The sequence below is a fragment of the Myodes glareolus genome, chromosome 15 (assembly GCF_982192425.1).
Source record: "Myodes glareolus chromosome 15, mMyoGla1.1, whole genome shotgun sequence".
Classification (NCBI taxonomy): Eukaryota; Metazoa; Chordata; class Mammalia; order Rodentia; family Cricetidae; genus Myodes; species Myodes glareolus.
The window spans coordinates 31,628,580-31,648,298 of NC_142040.1; the positions used below are offsets into that span (position 1 = coordinate 31,628,580).

General features: G+C 35.4%; 1 protein-coding gene across 5 annotated transcripts in view; it reads left to right on the forward strand.

Moving 5' to 3' along the window:
* Adamts6 (ADAM metallopeptidase with thrombospondin type 1 motif 6) overlaps positions 1 to 19,719 on the forward strand; it is a 211,614-nt gene that overhangs the window by 135,477 nt on the left and 56,418 nt on the right. For all 5 annotated transcript variants that reach the window (XR_015734982.1, XM_087896876.1, XM_048442950.3 and 2 more), the window contains 3 exons: positions 5,906 to 6,039; positions 7,882 to 8,005; positions 8,815 to 8,895. Coding sequence is in view for 4 of the 5 variants with exons in the window: in XM_087896876.1 (XP_087753002.1) it covers positions 5,906 to 6,039; positions 7,882 to 8,005; positions 8,815 to 8,895 (339 nt within the window). In the remaining variant the exon portion in view is untranslated. The remainder of the gene's footprint in view (positions 1 to 5,905; positions 6,040 to 7,881; positions 8,006 to 8,814; positions 8,896 to 19,719) is intronic.

The following is a 19,719-nucleotide window of genomic DNA, read 5'->3' on the forward strand; positions in this document are numbered from 1 at the left end:
TTTATCCTTTGTGTATAGGAGGGCGACTGATTTTTTGGAGTTGATGTTGTACCCTGCCACATTACTAAAGGTGTTTATCAGCTGTAGGAGTTCTTTGGTAGAGTTTTGGGGGTCGCTCATGTATACTATCATATCATCTGCAAATAACGAGAGTTTAACTTCTTCCTTTCAAATTTGAATCCCCTTTATCCCCTTATGTTGTCGTATTGCTATTGCTAGAACTTCAAGCACTATATTGCAGAGGTATGGGGAGAGTGGACAGCTTTGTCGTGTTCCTAATTTCAATGGAATGGCTTCGAGTTTCTCTCCATTCAGTTTGATGTTAGCTGTCAGCTTGCTGTAAATAGCTTTTATTATGTTTAGATGGCAGTGGTGCACACCTTTAATCACAGCACTCTGGAGGCAGAGGCAGGCCTCTGTGAGTTCGAAGCCAGCATGGTCTACAGAGTGAGTTCCAGGGCAGGCACTAAAGCTACAGAGAAAACCTGCCTTGAAAAATAAAAAAAATACAAAGAAAAAGAAAGAAAGAAAAAGAAAAAGCAATAAAAAGCCTTCCTCTTAGAATTGTCTTTTTTGTGTGTGTTCCAAAGCTTGTTATACATTGTGCTTTCATTTTGCCTTTTATCCTACAAACTTTTTGATGTACATCTTGGTTCTCTCAAATGACTCACTGTTCACTCTATGTATCTGTATGTTGACTATAATTTCTTCTGATATCAAATGACTCACTGTTCATTTTGTGCACACGTATATTGGCTATAATTTCTTCTGATAGTAACATTTAGTCTCATTCTACTATGATCTGATAAAATGCAAGAAATTATATGGTTTTGTTTGTTTTCTTTTATTACCTAAAGTGTGATCTAATAGAAGAAGTTTAGGTACAATATTCTGTACATATTTGTTAAGTCCATTTGATCAATTTAACTATCAAGTTTTTTGTTGAATTTTTGGGTTATCTGGTTGATTTATTGATAAGTTACTTAATTATTACTAAATTTAGACTTAACTGTACCTTTAGTGTAAAGTTTATGAAATTGAGTACATTATAAAATTTGGGCACATCAGTGTTTGGTGCCTATATGATTATGATTTTTACAGCAACTTGGTGTCTTGTTTCTCTTAAAGAAGATAGGTAGTGATCTTTGCAAAGTTTTTAGTGTACTTTATCAGGTGCAAATATAGCCACTCTTGCTTGTGCTTCCAATTTCTTGATTGTTTGACTGTTTGTTTCTTTGCCAGTAAGATGTGTTTATTTTTTATTTTAGTTTATCTTTTTGAGACAGGGTTTTCCTGTGTAACCATGGCTGTCCAGGAACTTACTCTATACAAGGCCAATCTTGAACTCAAAAGATCCATCTGCACCTGCCTCCTGAGTGCCAGGAATAAAGGCATGCACCACTATTCCTGAGTTCTTTTTTTTATTGTTTGAGAATTTCACAATACATATATGCAATACATTTTGATAAAGTCCACCCCCATTTCCCTCCTCTACAATTTCCTTTCTATTAGCTATACCACTATTTTTCCCTCCCAACTTCATGTGCTTTTTTCTTGCTCCTTTTTTTAACCCACTGGGCCAGCTTAGTGGTGTCTGTATGCATGTGGATGTGGGACCATCCACTGGAACGTGAATATTCTCTCAGTGGCTGCCTACCTGAAGAAAACGGACTTTCCCTTCTTCATCCGCCACCAGTTGTCAATAGGTCTACCACAGATGGGGTAGAACATCAAGAGGCCCTCCCAAACCCATGCTGGCTTGATCATGAGCAGGTCCTATGCAAGCAGTCACAGCTGCTGTGTGTTTATGTTAACCTGCAGTCATTATACAGCAAATGTTTTTGCTGCAGATACCCACTAACTCTAGCTCAAAATCTTTCCACTTCCTCTTCCAAAATGACCCCCAAGCTTTTTTGGGAGTGTGTAACATGGATATGAGTGCTCCACAGTCTTTTAGTTTTCACACTTTAACAAATTGTGGATCTCAGTATTGATCACTATCTACTGAAGCAAAAAAGAAAGCTTGTCTGATGAGGGTTGAGAGACAGTAATCTATGAGTGTGAAGGTAAGAGCATACAGGGCAGTTTATTAGGGAATCCATTTAACTAAACAATAATGCTAGGTTCTCCCCTAGGACTTCTGGCCTAGCTCACAGACTTGGGGCCCAGTTAACAGTTCCCGGCATCAGTTCCATCTTGTGCTTCAGGTTTTAAGTCCACTCAGAAAATAGTTTGATTACTCTCATAATATTCATATTGCATCAGCAAGTATATCTTGTCAGGCCAGTCCTTATTGTAGCTTGCAGGGATCATACTTAGGAAAGAGTTTCTTTTTTTTTTCTTCCCTGGTAGCATGCATAACACTTTCTAACATGAAAAAAGGTCAATAGAAATGAAGCCTTCAGGTCAGTACTGGTTTGATTTCTTCCTGCCCTGTGATGTTTTCAGCAATAGAATATTGCCATCAAATTTTATAGGGTAACCAAAAGCAATAGCAATAGCCTATAATGCTTTCTAGAGGGTCTATGGGACACCATTGACTAACAACTAAAATGTAAGTAACCCATACCTAGCACTGGGCTTTTCATTTGATAACTTTTGGTGTCTGGGGAGACACTGTCTTCTCATTATAGTGTAACTCCTTTAAATTTCTCGTATATATGAATATGTATGTATCTCAGGAAGGTTTTTAGTAGTACACGTCCAAATGGCATTTTGAAAAGTAATTAATGCTAGTCATCTCTCTTCATGTGTAACATGACGGGGCCTGCTTGTTGGGGTTTCTGTCCCGTCCAGTACCCCACAGCCGGCAAATCCCAAAGAAAAAAATCACACACAGGATTCCATAAGATTATAAACTGATTGGCCCATTAGGTCAGGCTACTTATTAGCTCTTATAATTTATGTTACCCCATTATCTTTATCTATGTTAGCCACAGGGCTCAGTACCTTTCTCAGCTGGGCAGGTTACATCCTGCCTCTTCAGTGGTCTGCACAGGAATGGCTGAGGGAGCTTCCTGCTTTCCAGAATACTCCCAGGCTCTTTGCTCCACCCCAACTTCCTGTCTGGCTTTCCCACCTATACTGCCTGCCTGGCCAATCAGCGTTTTATTAAAATATGATTGACAGAATACAGACAATTCTCCCACACCATCCATGCTTATTCTTCTACCCTGCCCCTCCATCTCCTTCCCCATTCAACCCTTCCTGTTCTATCTGCAGTCTTTTTTCCTCCTCTGAGCATCATGTTTCTTCGGGTATTTTCTGCAAAGTTGACTTGATGGTAAATTGCTTAATTTTTTTCTTATTGAAATAAATTAATTTCCAAGTTGGTTTTATAAGATACCTTGCTAGAATAAGTAATTTCGGTTGATGATTAATATCAGACCTTTAAATTTTTCTGGCTTAAGGTTTTCTGTTGAGATGTCTGATATTTTTATTTAGAAGCTTTTGCTTTTGTGATTGAGTTGGCACTTCTTTCTTATAGTTTTTAATGGTTTTATTTAATAGTTTTAGCATCTTGACTATATTGTGTTGTAGAAGGACTCTTCCTTAGTCATGCATATTTAGTGTTCCAAGGAAACATTTCTTTCCCCAGATATGAGAAAATTTCCGATATAACTTCATTGATCAGACTTTTCTATGACTTAAGCTTTTTATCTTGGCTCCTTGACCACTTCCATTCTTGGTTTGGTCCCTTAATTATGTGCCACAGTTTTCAGATGCAATAGACCTCTCTCTCTCTCTCTCTCTCTTGCATTATTGCATTGCCTTAGCCTTGCTGTCCATCTCTAAGATCCTTTCTTCTCTTTATCTAGTCTATTGGTGATGCTTTCCACTGTGTTACTTGGTCAATGAGTTTTTCATTTCCAACATTTGTCTGACTTTTTTTTTTCAGAATCTCAGTTTCCTTTCTGTGTTTCTCATCCATGTTGCAAATTTCCCTCTATACTTCTATCATTCTTATCTTACGTCCTGAATTATTTTCTTTACTCATCTGCTTGCTTGTTTTCTTGAAGTCATTTATTACTTTTAGAAGTAGTTTCGACTTTTTTTTTGGACTGGCATTTCTATATTTCAGTACCTTTAGATTTAGTAGACAAACGTTTGTGATCTCTTAGAGGTGTCATGTCATACTTGCTCATGTTTCTTCTGTTTCTGTGTTGTAATTTGCCTATCTGTTTGGGTATCTCTGATTTATTTAGTTACTATTTCAGTGAATGAGCTCCAATGTGACTAATAGATAAGAACACAGACCTCTTTGGGTTGAGGCTTCTGTTTTCTGCTTCTCCTACTTAGGATAGGGTGGTTTGCTAGTCCTCGCCCCCACCACCACACTGCCCATCTGTTTATCCTCACTTTCAGCTGACTTATCCTCCCTTTGTGATTTTCAGTAGTCTTCCAATTATTCCATCTTGGAGACAGAGATTATCTATTTTTTCCCCCTGACTCTTCTCATCCATTGTGCCACACAGAGGCTGCTTCTGCTTCACCATCTTCAGGTACCAACCATAGTGTAGAGAGCAGTTTGGTAGCCTCTAAAAAAAACCAGAAGCATTTAAATTGAAGAGAATCTGTGCTTTCATCTTGACTTTAAAAAAAAAAAATCTAACAACATTGGTGCATCCTTATCATAGAGCAGTGATCTTGTTAGTGGAATGTGCTTTAATTTATCATTGACCCTATCATGCACTTTTGCTTTCTTCTTTTAATTATTTTCACCCTTTGGAAACCGTTTTTCTAAGAATATTGAAACCCAGGAATATAATTCTAATTGTGTGCTTTATTTTCTTTGTTAGAAGCAATGGTCTTTACTTCAAAAAAAAAAATTGTCAGCCTAACTAGAATAAAACCAGTGTTTTAAACATTGTGAAATAAAGCTATAAAAATATTTTAACTCATAACCTTAATCACTAATCACTTATTTATACAGTTTTTACGTTTTTACATGTGCTATTTCCATTCCAGTAAAACCACATTTATATCTTTTTTCAATATATTATAAAATCATGATACAATGATTGCTGATTTTTGTTTATTTTTCCACATTAACCATAAAAATAAATATGTCTAGGTCATCAAGATAGCTCAGTTGCCAAGCCAGATGACCTGAGTTTGATCCCTGGGACCCAGATGGTAAAAAGAGAGAAATGACTTTCATAAATTGTCCTCTGACAACTACACTCAAACACACTGTGGCACATGTGCCCCATACACATACGTGCACACACACATTTCTAAGTTGCTAAAATCGCCATTATTATGTTTTTCACAAAGCATACTATATATCATTTCAATTACTAAAATACAATATTTCACATTATATTCTTTTATTAATCTAATAAAATTGCATAAATGTAATGCCATTGTTAATTTTATCACTGTTTTGCTGACCTCAAATCTCTATTCTCCAGCCCCATTGAGTACTATTTTTTTAAGACATGTACAGATTTACTTTTGTTTTAATAACGTGTATCCCTGGTTGATTGACAGCAGAGTTTTTGTATGGGATTTGGCAGAATATATAACAGAATTCTTATTAGTTCTAAAAGTTATTGTTCATATCTCCTAAAATTTTATTTCCTTAGCTCTTTTTTTTTAAACACTTTCCTTTTCACACTTAAAAAAAATTCAGTGACTTTCACTGTGATTCACTTGACCTAAGACTTATTGTAATATATAGTGGGTTCTCTTGAAAGGCTTAAAGCACAAGGCTACTCAGCAGGTACTCCTTTATGTTGTGTATACAAGGAAAACAATGCAAAGGTTTTTGAAAAGTCTATACACTAAAGTATACACTCTGGGCCAGTATATACATGAAATGTAGATTTGATAAGAATGTCATTACATCACTCTTTCTTAGGAGAACCGCTCCACTTTTTTCACTTATGTTTTGTTTGTCTAGGTGGGGTCAAACCTTGTGCATTAAACTGCCTGGCTGAAGGCTACAATTTCTACACTGAGCGGGCCCCTGCCGTTATAGATGGAACCCAGTGCAATGCTGACTCACTGGATATCTGTATCAATGGAGAATGCAAGGTGACTCAGATTTGACTTCCCTTTGTTGGCATCTTTAAAAACTTTGTTTTTTCCTCAAATAGTAGCTTATCTTGGGCTTTATGTTCAATTTTTTTTTTTTAAATTTTGTTTTGTTTGAGACAAAGTTGCCCTGACTGTTCTGGAACTCACTTTGTAGACCAGGCTGGCCTCAAATTCACAGAGATCTACCTGTCTCTCTCTTCAAGTGCTGGGATTAAAGGTGTGTGCCACCATCGCCTGGATATTTGTTCAATTTTTTAAAGCTACATTTTAAATAAATTCAATTCCAATGAATAACAACAATACAGCGCACGTGTGCACGCGCGCACACACACATAGGCAGAATGGCCCATTCACATATTGCAGAACCATGTAAAAGGTGATTTTTTTTCTGGAATTTTAATTGCATTTATAATAATGCCAATGGTATTCATTTTTTGATCTTTAATTTACATTATCTTCCCCTTCTGTTTATAAAAAAAAAGGTAATAGAAAAGAGAGGGAATAAGAATTCAACTCTTCTTCATGTGGCTACCATATGTTCATACTTGAAGACTTTATATATTTCATAGTATAATTTTTTTCGGAAAGTGTGAAATAGCTATGTTCCACCTCCTTTATCTCCTTTTGAAGCATTATGATGGTTTTCATTACACAGTCAGTCTTATTAAAGCAGTTACTTTAGCATTAGCCAGATGACTTGGAAAGGGTCAGATCAAATCCATGGATCTTATCATAATAAGAAAAGCCACAAAACTTGTTTTGCTTGTTTTACTCTGAAGAGAAGCACATTACTAAGTGATGCAAACTGAGAAAGAAGAGATAAAAACAGTGTTTTGCTTAACTTCATAATTTCCCAGTCCCTTTGGATAAATTGTCTCTAGATCTGATGACCCAGTTAACGCGTATGCATGTGTATGAATGTGTATGTCTGCATGCATTTGTGTGTAAATGTTTGTATGTGCGTGTAAAGAAAAAAAGAGAGATTTGTATTTACTTATGTATATTTGTATAGGTACTTTATCATCTTAAAGTTAAATACTTTTTATAACAGTTTTTATATAACAGATATACTTATAATTTTATTTTAAAATTGTTTTTAGTGCCAATGGCTAAATTGCGTATGTACAAATTAAGGCACCAGAATGTATGTCATATATATGTTAAAAGTCCTTATTTTTATAATTAAATACAAAATTTAAAGGTGAAATTTTAGCTTCTTAAATTACATGCTTATGTCTCCTTTTGTTTATGACAATTTGATTCCCAAACAAGAAACAGATATTTCTTTTTAAAAAATCTTACTCAAGTATGAACTTCATAATTAGCATCTAGCACTAACAATTGCATGAAAGAGGCCATGGTTTAGGAATGGCAGACAGTAGGGCTCATTGGAACCCTCTCTTACATCCCTGCAGAGGATGAGTTCATGTAACTCTCTCTGTTATATCCCTGCAGTGGATAAGCTCATGGGGTCCTCTCTGTTAAGTCTCTACAGAGATCCATGAATCATCTTTTCTAGTTCTTGAATTTCTAGACTGGGGTTGAAAGAAAGAGTTAGTCCATTACTAATAAATTATATTTTAAAGGATTAGAACATGGTATCAATCAAAGAGAGATCTAGGTTAGAAACCGTCATGTTTCTAGGTAGTCAATTTTCTTTTTTGTTTAGGTATTTAGAAATGTTAGCTGTACTTACTAGAGAATGACATTAAATAGGAAAGTATTTCCTATTTGATTTCCATTACTGGAAATACAAGTAGATAATTAAGTTATATGTATTTATTAGTTATAATTCCAAAAATTTCCCCTTTTGACACACTGAATATTCTCTATTTTCAGCATGTAGGTTGTGATAATATTTTGGGATCTGATGCTAGGGAAGACAGGTGCCGAGTCTGTGGTGGGGATGGAAGCACCTGTGATGCCATTGAAGGGTTCTTCAATGACTCATTGCCCAGAGGAGGTGAGTATGGAGAGAACTCTTCCTCTGGTGAACTGAGGTAGTAAAGACTCTTGCTTTCCCTTTCCTACCTGCTGAAAACTTCCTTGATGTGGGCCAGCAGTATCCTCTCCCCAGACAGTGGTCCTTTCAGTCTCTTACATTTTAAATATAGCTTCATGAAGATGTTTAAAGAATGTTCTTTTTACTTCAGTTAGCCTTTCTGTGAGGAGGGTTTGTTGAGGACTGAAAATAAGCTTTTGTCCATGCTAGGCAAATGTTCTGCCCCTGAGACACACTTCCAGCCCTCTCACTTAAATTACTCTCTCTGATTCTGAATGCCCAGGCACAAGTGATCCTATTCTCACAGCCTCATTGGGTAGCTATGATTATAGATGACACTTACCACTTCCAACTCGCCATGTTTATTTAAACCATGATAACCCAGAGAGCACTGGTGCGAGAAGAACATGTTGAAAAAAGAAATACAGAACAATTACAGCACATGTTGAGGCTGTAAAATATCTCGAGATGATTTTAAAATAAAATTAGAGAAATGCAGGCAGATCTCTATGAGTCCATAGCTAGCCTGGTCTACATAGTTCCAGACCAACCAAGGGCTATGTAGTTATACTCTATCTTAATCTCCCTCCCACCCCCCAATTAAACATTTTTTTCTTCATAGACTCACTAGAAATTTGTTCTTCTTTTGCAATTATGAAGTGCAAAGTCAAAGAAGAAATGAAAGAATAAAAACCATTGTTAATATTAAATGACGCTAAGCACTCATTTTCTAGGTAGCTGCTTATTGCTGGCAATCCTCTGTATTCCAGGTTATATGGAAGTGGTGCAGATACCAAGAGGCTCTGTTCATATTGAAGTAAGAGAGGTTTTCATGTCAAAAAATTACATTGGTAAGTTGTTTTGCTAGATTTCTTTTAAAATTAATGATATGAAAGATCTCATACTGAAAGATGTTTCAAGATGCATCCATATACATACAAAAACAGAAAAATGAGAAGCTTATAGTTTATGTTTTACTGTGTTATATTTTATTTTTAACTCAATATTGAGTATAGCTTGCATAGAACAGAATGCATAATTCTAAGTATATAATATGAATATTATTAATGATCATATAAATGCTACAACAAAATTAGAAAACATTTCTCTGATTCTAAAATTCATTCCCTTTTACAGTTAAATTCCCTTCATTCCTCTTTGAAGTTTAATTCTATTAGCCCTAACCCTGGTCTCAGGCAAACACTGACCTATTTTTAATTTAATTTAATTTTTATTTTCATATATGTATGGTATGCATGTGTTTATATGCATGTTATAATAATATCATTTTATAATATTAATATGATATTTGTTCAATTGTAGATGGGTATTTGAGACATATGTATATAGTCTTTTACTATTACAAATAAAGCGTCTGTGTCGTGTGTGTATGTGTGGGCAGGTACATGTCATTATCTCAAAGATACAACTACACTTCATGTTCATTACAGAATTATCCACAATAGCCTGAGACCTAAATTCAGGTCCTCTGCAAGAACAGTCCATACTTTTAACCATTGAGCTATCTCCCTTTGTTTCATTTTTAAGGCTTAGATCTCAGCACCCATATTGGGCAGCTAACTACTGTCTGTATCTCCAATTCCACGGAATCTGACACCTTCTTCCTGAGTCTGTGGGTACTGCTCTACATTCACAGACCCATACATAATTTACATATACATAATTAAAAATGGAAAAGAACAATATGGCTGTTGAACCAAGACCTGAACAATGACAACACCTGTTGACATGCCAATGTAGATGGAATAAATCACCTAAGGTCTCTGTTTGGTTTAGTCTTAAGAAAAGCCGCTCTGCCAACACAAATAACTCCAATTAGATCAGATTACACCAAATTAAAATGCCCACGTTTAATAAATGCAGCACTCTCGGTTGGACCAAGACAACATTGTGGGAAGAGGAGCCCTGGAAAATCCCAGAGACCATGTGTTCCTTTTCCAGTGTGAGCCTAAATAGCCTGTGAGAGTGAGCCTGACCCTCCCTGGGGGAGGGGTCAGCGCTTGGCAGACTGGGAGCTGGAGTCCTGGCCAACGCACCTCCCAGGGGAAGGGGCCTAAGATGGAGCTTTTTGTTCCATTGTTGCTCCATGGATGACCGCCAGGGTCTGGGGTGATGCTCCCAACTTAATATTACAGCCTCGCCCTCAGATTAAGAGCTTTAAACAATTAAAAGTTACTAAGAGAAAGAGAACTCATCTTTTCCACAGATAGGGTACACTAAATGATCATCTAATTCCAAGTGGTCAGCCCCAAAATATATGCATACAAGCAGCACTAAACAGATTCAATAAGTTACAATTGTGTATTTATTTGTATGTGTGTGTGTGTTTAACAACAATAATAAATAATAAGAGGCCATGGATTTGAAAGAAAGTGGGGGGGTATGGGAAGAGTTAGAAGAAAGTGTGGGGGGGGAATTATGTAATTATATTTTAATTTTAAAAATTGGACAAGAAGAAAGATAAAACAAGGAAATCTTGCTGTGACATGAACAAATTCAAAGGACATTTTGCATAATGACATAAACTAGGTGCAGACATACATAGCATATGACATCATTTATATGTGTGTGCTAAAATTCTTATAAAAATGTGGCTGATTACAGTGGGCCTTGGAAAGAGAGTAACAGATGGAGAGATGTTTGTCACCAAGTATAAACTCAGTTATGTGATAGATAAATCCTGTAGCTATATCATAGTACATCTAATAAGAATGTATTGTTGTGTTACACTATTCCTGGGGAGATGTGAACGAAATAACTACACACAGGAACAGAGGACAGACCAAATTGGACCTTACCAAAGTCCACCTTGGTGAACCACTTTTATCAGTGCTACTTAAAGAAATATGGGTGAGGGGTTACTTACAGGAGCAGGGATTACTCAAAGATAACCACCTCACCCAGCATGGATGACAGTTCACAAAAATTTGGAACCCAGAGCACACTGCACAGACTGTGGGCAGCTCAATAGGTTAGACAGTGTCCTTTCCCAGTGGCTCAGTTATCTTTTTTTCTTCTAGGAAGTTTGGCAAATCTCTGATTTTTCAGGATAATTGGCCACTCTTGGCTTCTTCCAGGTGACTGGCCCAAGTCTTCTTTATGTCCTGGCTCATCTGAGGGTGGCTCAGCAGTCTTTAGTTTATGTGGACTTGAGGAAGGAGGACTGACTGCTCATTTTCAGGGACTTCTGAAGCTATTGGGGTGTTTACTTCCTGATTTAAGGAACTTTCCTGAGTGCTTCTCTCCCCTTAGTACATCCTGTTGCTTCACCTTCCTATAAACATCCTGTTGTTGGAATTGTCCCTCCAATGTGGAAGGGTTTTATCTCAGGAAACTTCAGCACAACAATTGTGTGCTTGACATTTCCCAAGAGAACACACACTTGTCTCCCACACTCACAGAGATCAATGAGGCAGTGGTCGTTTTACAGTGCATATCTGGTCATCACGTTGTAAATCTTAAATTCCTCAGCTTTCCAGTTTTACCCTCAAATACCCAGGGAAAAAAAGAAATATATGCTTGTATCCTGAAGTGGATGCATGCCACTCCTGTTCTTGTCAATACTTGATAAGGTAGTCCTTGTCCATGTGGAAATCATTCATTTTGCTTTGTTATGGAAGGTCTTATTATGTAGTCCTAGCTGTTCTGGAACTCACTATGTAGACCAGACTGGCCTAGAACTCAGAGACTCACCTGCTTCTGCCTCCCAGGTGCTGAAATTAATGACGCAAACAACCACACCAGGCTGGATATCTTCTTTTATGAAGAGTCTAACAAATATGTTAGCTATTTTTACCCTGTGGTTAAATAAGTCTTGCTGTGTAGCCCAGGCTAATATGAACATTGCTGTGTAGCCTAAGCTGGATTGAACTCATGATCCTTCTACCTCAGGTAAAAATTTGCTTGAATTGGGTGTTCTGCATATACTCTACTTAGAAATCTTTCACAAATATGCTGTATGAATATTTTCTCCTAGTGTGTGTTTTGTTTATTCTTTTTTGTTTGTTTGTTTGTTTTATTTTGTTTTTCAAGACTGAGTTTCTCTGTGTAGCTTTGGAGCCTGTCCTGGAACTAGCTCTTATAGACCAGGCTGGCCTCAAACTCACATAGATCTGCCTGCCTCTGCCTCCTGAGTGCTGTGATTAAAGATGTGTGCCACCACTGCCCAGCTTGCTTACTTTTCTAAAGTAATATATTTTAATTTTGATGAGATCTAATTTATTAACTCTTATGATTTGCATTTATGTCCTATCTTAAAATTGTGTGTTGTAAGGTTGTAAACATTCTCTTCAGTATTCTTCAAGAGATAGTTGTAGTAGATGTTGCTGTATTCTGAACAAGAAGTGGTAGTTTTAAGGGACTATGGATGTAGCTCAGAGGTAGAGTGGATGCTGACCATGCACAGGGCCCTCAGCTGAATCTCTATCACCAAAAAGCAAGAATATCAAAACAAAGAAATAAAACAAAAACAAAAAGCAAAACAGAGTAGTTTTCACTTTTCAATGAAACATGTAGCCCATTTCATTTAGTTTTTATAGAAGGAGTACAGGAAGGCTTGAGATGCCATCTTTTTTTCATACAGATATTGAACTTCTGTAGCACCATTTGTTGAAAGCACGTCATTTTCCCTATTAGATTATGGTATTGTCTTTATTAGATTTCAGCTGAACAAATAGGTTATGTTTGTTGGCTATTTCTATTCCTGATTTTTGGTCTATGTGTCTATCCTTATACCAAAGCCATGCTGTATTGGATAGAGGAGAATTTCAGTCAGGACTTAAATTCAAGACATTAAATCTTCAAATATGTACTTAGTTTTCAAAATTATTTTCACTTTGCCACCTCAATTGTATAGAATTAATATCTTAAATACATCTTATCAGTACCTGTAAGATATACCTGTATGTTTATTTTAGCCTTTTTAAGATTACTTTCATTCTACTTTAGTGCATAGGTTTTGCACGTGTTTTATGATATTTATTACTGTTCTTTTCTGACAGATCAGTGATACAATCAAATCTAGTACTTGTACATGCAAGGCAACTACTCTACCAGTGAGCTATATCCCCATCTTTTTATTTTCTCCTATTCAATGATATTATAAATGATATTGATATTTTAAATTTTATTTTTCAATTTAAATTAATATCATTGTGTAACTCAATTTCATTTCTATTATTTTTAATTATGTATGTGTGTGTCTGTGTGTGGGTATGTGCATGCGAATATGGGTGCCTATAACATCAGATCCTCTGAAGCTAGAGTTACAGATAGTTGTGAGCCAACCTACACAGGTGCTAGGAAGTGAGCTTAGGTTCTCTGTAGGAGTGGCCTTAGCCCTTAACTGTATCTTTCCAGCCTCCCAACTAATTTCTTTTTATACATCCCATATTTTGAGACCTAGTTACAGTTATTTGTTAGCTTTAATAAAGCTTTAATAAATTTTTTTCTGGGTTTTTGGTATTGTTTTTTACATATATCATCTTGTCAACCTTGAACAAGGCAGTTTCCCTTTTTATTCACAACCTTTATCACTGTTAGTCTTTTTCTGTGTGGTACAAAGCTACATAGAAGTGAGGATGCCCGACACCCCTTTATTGACCCAATCTTAAGAGAAAAATGTTTAGTTTTTAACCATTAAATATAATGTTAACTAGGAATATATGCAGATGAGCCTTTATTAAGTTAAGGATGCTCTCTGTTCTAAGGGTTTTAGTTATGCATTGGTATTGAGGTTCTCTGAACCTATTGATATGATTGTGTGGGGTTTTCCACTATTAATATAATAAATACATTGATTGCTTTTTGATTTTAAATCTATTTAGTATCCTCCGAACAAAAATATTACTTTATCATAATGTATTATCCTAATTATGTTGATGGAATTGATTTTCTAATGTTTTTGAGGATATTTAAACCCATGTTCATAGGGAATTTTAGTCTCTTGTCTTTTCTTCTGTTGTCTTTATTGATATAAACCTGACCCCATTACATGAGTTGAGAAACACTTCTTTCCTGACTATTTTCTCAATAAAGCTGGGAGAAATGTTTTAATGTTAGGTTTTAACTGTAAAAGTTATTGCATTTCAGTTTTCTTTATAGAAAGTTTTTATTGAAAAAAATGAGTTTCTGTAATTATAGTTTTCCAAATATTGGCATAATATTATATATAATATTATGCTTTATTATTTTTAGAAGTCTGTAGACATAAAGACATCATTCCTTTCATTCTTTAGACTGCTAACTTATATCTTTTATTTCTTTTTCTTGATCATTCTAATGAAATATTTATTCATTTTATTGATCTTTTCAAAGATCAGGATCATGGCTTAAATGCTTTTGCCTATTTTCAATAACAACCATTTTTACCCTTCTGTTTATTAACGCTATTTTTATTTACTTTGTATTATTTTGTTATTTTTGTAGCTTTTCAATATGAAATTGTAGATTTTTTCTGTTATAATATAGATGTTTTTCATTTTAAATTTCTCTTTAATTTAACTTCACATATTTTTAATGTCATTGTCATTATCATTTGTTTTTAAATGTTACTTATTTTTAAACAGAAATTACTCATTTTCTAAATATCTTTCCTGATATGGTTCATTATTGATTTCTAGTTTACTCCTATATATGTAGACAACATGTCCTAGATAGTTTTACAGGTGTTGTGTGTGTGTGTATGGTATTTATTGTTGAGGTTTGTTTTGTGGCTCAATACAAGTGCACTTCAGCAGAATGTATGCTGTAGTGTTACTGAGTTCAGTATTCCATAAATTGAGTCAACTAGATTGCAACGGTTGGATAGCTTTGTCCAATCGTCTATATTATTTTTTCTCTCTTTTTTAAGTAATTATTGCAAGAGTCTACTTCATTCATTTCTGTTCTTCCATTAAATATGTCTTTCAGTCTACTGATTAGCTTGTTTAGCTTGTTCTCACTTTTCCAAGATCCAAAGATGTATTATGACATTTTTAATTTGAAATCTCTCTGATTTCTTAGTGTAGACACTTAGAACTAAAGCTTCCCTCTTTGTACTATTTTCATTGTGTCCCAAAGGCTTTGGCATGTTGTGTTTTCATTATCACCTGGTTCCAGAGGCATTTTTGTTGTTGTTTCCTTCATTTCTTCAACGATCCATTTATTGCTCAATAGTGTGTTGTTTAATCTCCATGAGTTTGTGTTTGTCCATAATTCTTACTGTTGAATTGTAGTCTTAATCCACTGTAATCAAATAGAATAAAATGAATTATTCACTTGGTGAATTATTTCAAGAGTCCTATATTTGCTACAGCTATTTTTGTGTGTAATATGTGATCTATTTTAGAGAAAATTCTGTGGTCTGCCAAGAAGAATATGTATCATATGTTTTTGAGTGGAGTATCTGTAGATGTTTGTTGAGATTATTTGATTTAAGATACTATTTAATCCTAATATTTCTCTGGTGGGAGGATGGAAATGAGGGAGCTATCAGTTGGTGGGAGTCAGGTACAAAAGTTGCCATACTACTATTATGACTGGGTTAATTTGTGTCTTTGTATCTAGTAGTTTGTGTTTTATGAAGTTAAATTTACCTATGTACAATTCATATATGTGTAGAGTTGCAACATCCTCTTATTGGATTGATCCCTGTGATGGTTGATATTGCTTAGTTTGATAGGATCTAAAACCATCTAGGAAGTAAGCTACTGTACATACTTATGAATGATTATCTTTATTAGGTTAGGCTCTAGCCATCCCCATGATGGTTTATCTTCATTAGATTGCTGAGATGGAAAGAACTACCACAAATTTAGGCAGTGCCATTGAATGGACTGGAATCCTTGACAGTAAAAAAAAAAAAAAAAAGAAAGAAAGAAAGTCAGCTGAGCAGTCATATATCACCATCTGCTTCCTGACTGAGGGTGCAGCCAGTCATCTCATGATCCTAACACATGGTTTCTCTTCCAAGATAAACTGTTTCCTAGAACCATGAGCCAAGATAAACCCTCCTTTACGTTTACTTCTTACCAGGTATTTTATCACCACACCAAGGCAAGAAACTGATAGAATTGGAATAAAGGGATCTTGTTATTCTCTTTAGATTACTTTTGGTTTGAGGTTTATATTGTCAGATCAGAATAGTGATACCTGCTATTTATAATTTGATTTGTTTGGAATACCTTTTTCCATTCTTTCACCCTAAACTAATATCTATCTTTGATGGTGAGTATGTTTCTTACAGGCAGAAAATAGATGATTCCTGTTTTTTTAATCCAATCTTTTATTTTCTGTCTTTTGATTGGGAAATTAAGACCTTTAATGTACACTGTTATTGAAAGATGTATATTAATTCCTGCCATTCTGTTGATGCAGTGTTTAGGCTTTTCTTAATCCTCATTTTCTCAGCTGTTGTTCTAGCATCATTTACTCCCCTACCGCTTACCCTCTTTGATATGCTTGTCATCCTTTTCAGTCCAAAGAATTACTTCCAGTATCTTCTGTTGGGTGGCTTAATGGTCATAAACTCCTATAGCCTGCTTTTATCATGGAATATTTTTCTTCTTCCCACATCATGACATATATTTTTGCCAAGTATCACAATCTGTTTCACATTTGTAATTTTTCCAAATACATAACTCCAAGACCTTCTTAATTTTAAAAGCTTCCATTAAGACTCAGCTGTTTTATGAGGCCTCCATCTACATGTAACATGGTGTTTCTCTCTTGCAGCTTTCAGTACAATGCCATTTTTCTAGATATTTGGTGTTTGACATGCTTTGAGGAGTTTGTTTTCTAGAGCTATTTGGTGTTCTATATGCTTCTTATACCTAGATGGACTTCTTTTTATCCTGGATTTGAGAATTATTCTGCTCCGGTTGACTTGAAAATATTTTTAGGTCTTTGATGTGTAGTCCTTAATAAGTATTAGATCTCAGTTATTGGGTTTCTCTGCCAAAATAATAAGCCAAATCAAACTGAATTAATAAATCCAGATTTAATAAACAGCAGAGCAAAGCAACTCTTGGGTGACTCTCGGGACAATAGGAGAAAGAACAGGAGAGCACAAGGCAGACCTGTGGGCCAGGCCTTAAATAGCCTGTTGATCGTCTTGAGCTTGACCGGGGAACTGTCAGATGGTAGGGCTTTCTCGGGGATAGGGTCTGGAATAGGGGAGTGGGGCTGGGTGGAGCTTCTCAACAGTTCTTCTTCTGTATCTCTAGCTCAAAGATTTGGTATTTTGTGGTATCCCAAAGATCTTTGTACTTTCCATTCATACATTTAAAACAAAAAAAAGTATTAGTGCTCTTAACTGAATGTACCTATTCCTCTACTTTGTCTTCAGATCTTGATAGCCTACTTTCCCTGTGTTTCCCTGTGTTCTGAGGCTTTCCACTGAACTTTTTACTTGATTTATTGATTGTTTTCATGTCTAACATTTCAATTTAATTTTTCTTCTATATTTCACATTCCATTTTCATATTGGATATTGGCTTCCTTTCTTCATTCAACTATTTGCTCATATTCTCATTTATTTCTTTGAGCATGTTTATAGTTATTCTTTTGAAATTTTTAAAGAAATTTTATGTAGGTGTTTCTCATTTTGAGCCATTATCTTGGATTGATAGATTTGGAGGAGACAAGTTGTCTTGGTTTTAGTTGTCCCTGCATCGCACAATGTAAAGAAAGAATCATCTCCTAAAAGTTACCCTCTGAGTCCCCCATGTGCAGTGGCGCACGTGTGCAGGCAGTCATGGGCTCACACACATACTGATGATTAATTAAATTTTACTCAGGCCTTTTGTATTCTACAAGTATTTTGGTGTTGATACTTGTCCTTTGTGGTTTCTACCTATTGTATCTTCTGTGTGTGTGTGTGTGTGTGTGTGTGTGTGTGTGTGTGTGTGTGTGTGTGTATGTGTGTGCATTTACGATTAATCACGTGTCTGGTATTTCATTTGTTATTTCATTGTATGTTTGGATAGTTATTAGCTTTACTGTACTGTTCTAGTTATGGTTGCATGGAATTTACAGAATACCTCTTTAACTTATCACATTACATTTTCAAATTATATCATGTTGTCTTGTTTCTAATGTAAAACACTTTCAATAGTTTACTTTTATTGTCTCCTACTATCTCATGTAATATTTTAAGTATACATATTTTCATATATAATTAGCTCTACAGTATACTGTCAATATTTCTATTTCACAATTGCTGAGTTGGGGACATCACTTAAGAGGCCTCGCGTTTGACTCCTAATACCAAAATAAATAAATTCTTTTCTGTAGTAAGACGAACGGCGGACTGTATCCCATCGCCCAGCTAGCTTAGCCCCGAAATAATTACACGGAAACTGTATTCATTTAAACACTGCCTGGCCATTAGTTCTAGCCTTTTTTTTGGCTAACTCTCACATCTTGATTAACCCATTTCTGATAATCTGTATGTCACCATGAGGTCGTGGCTTACCGGGAAAGATTCAGCATGTCTGACTCTGGCGACTTCATGGCAGGCTCTCTCTGCCTGCCTTCTTTCTCCCAGCATTTTGTTCTGTCTACTCTGCCCACCTAAGGGCTACCCTATCAAAAGGCCAAGGCAGCTTTTTTATTCAACCAATGAAATCAACACAAATACAGAAGGACCTCCTACACCACTTTTCAAATTTTTAAATTAAAAAAATAATCCATTTATTTGCTATTACTTGGCGTACTTCCTTTCTTTGTATGATCTGAATTTCAACTTGATTTAAGTTTCTGTGTTGACCTCGTCCAGCTTCTTCTCATATATTTATAGTCTTTAAGAAAATATGTTTTACAGTCAAATAATTTCAAGACATTTTTGCTTGTACTTTATAATAGTTATGAAATTTCCATGTTGGAATGCCAATATTTCTTTTTTATTTTAAATATTTTTATGTTTTAAAAAAATTTTAAATTTGAATATATTTTGATCATGTTCTTCTACTCACCCAAATCCTTCCAGATCCTCCTCCTGCTCCCTACCCATCTAACTTTTAGTTCTTTCTTAAAAAACAAACAAAAACCCGATACAGCAACAAAACCACCTACAACCAAGAAAACAAAGTAAAACCACACCTTAAAAAAACAAAACAAAACAAACAAACAGAAACCCACCATGCTAATACACACACACAAAAACTGTGGAGTCTAATTATATGTTAGTTAGCTGCATGAGGCTTGCCCTAGAGTGGTTGATAAACCCAGTGTCACTCTACTGGAGAAAAATTATTTTCTCTCTTTCAGCAGGTATAAGTGACAATTAATTATTAACCTTTATCCTACTGGCTAGGTTTTCATTCATTTATTTGCTTTTTTTAAAAAAAATAACAAAATAAAATATAATAAGAGAAAATAAAAACTATCACATCAAAGTTAGACAAGATAAACTAACAAAAGAAAAAAGAGACCAAGAGGAGGTGGAAGTCTTTAAATTTTTAAAATACTGGCTGTTTTACTGATAATTAAATAATTTTCTTCTTTTTGTTGTTGTTGTTTGCAATATTATCTCATTATACAACTCTGACTGTACTAGTATGTGCAGTGTAGGTCAAGCAGGCCTCAAACTCAGAGAGATCTTCCTGACAGTCTCTGTGCTCAGACTGAAGGCATAGCACCACCACCGACATTTTATTTTGTTTTTACAGTGTAAC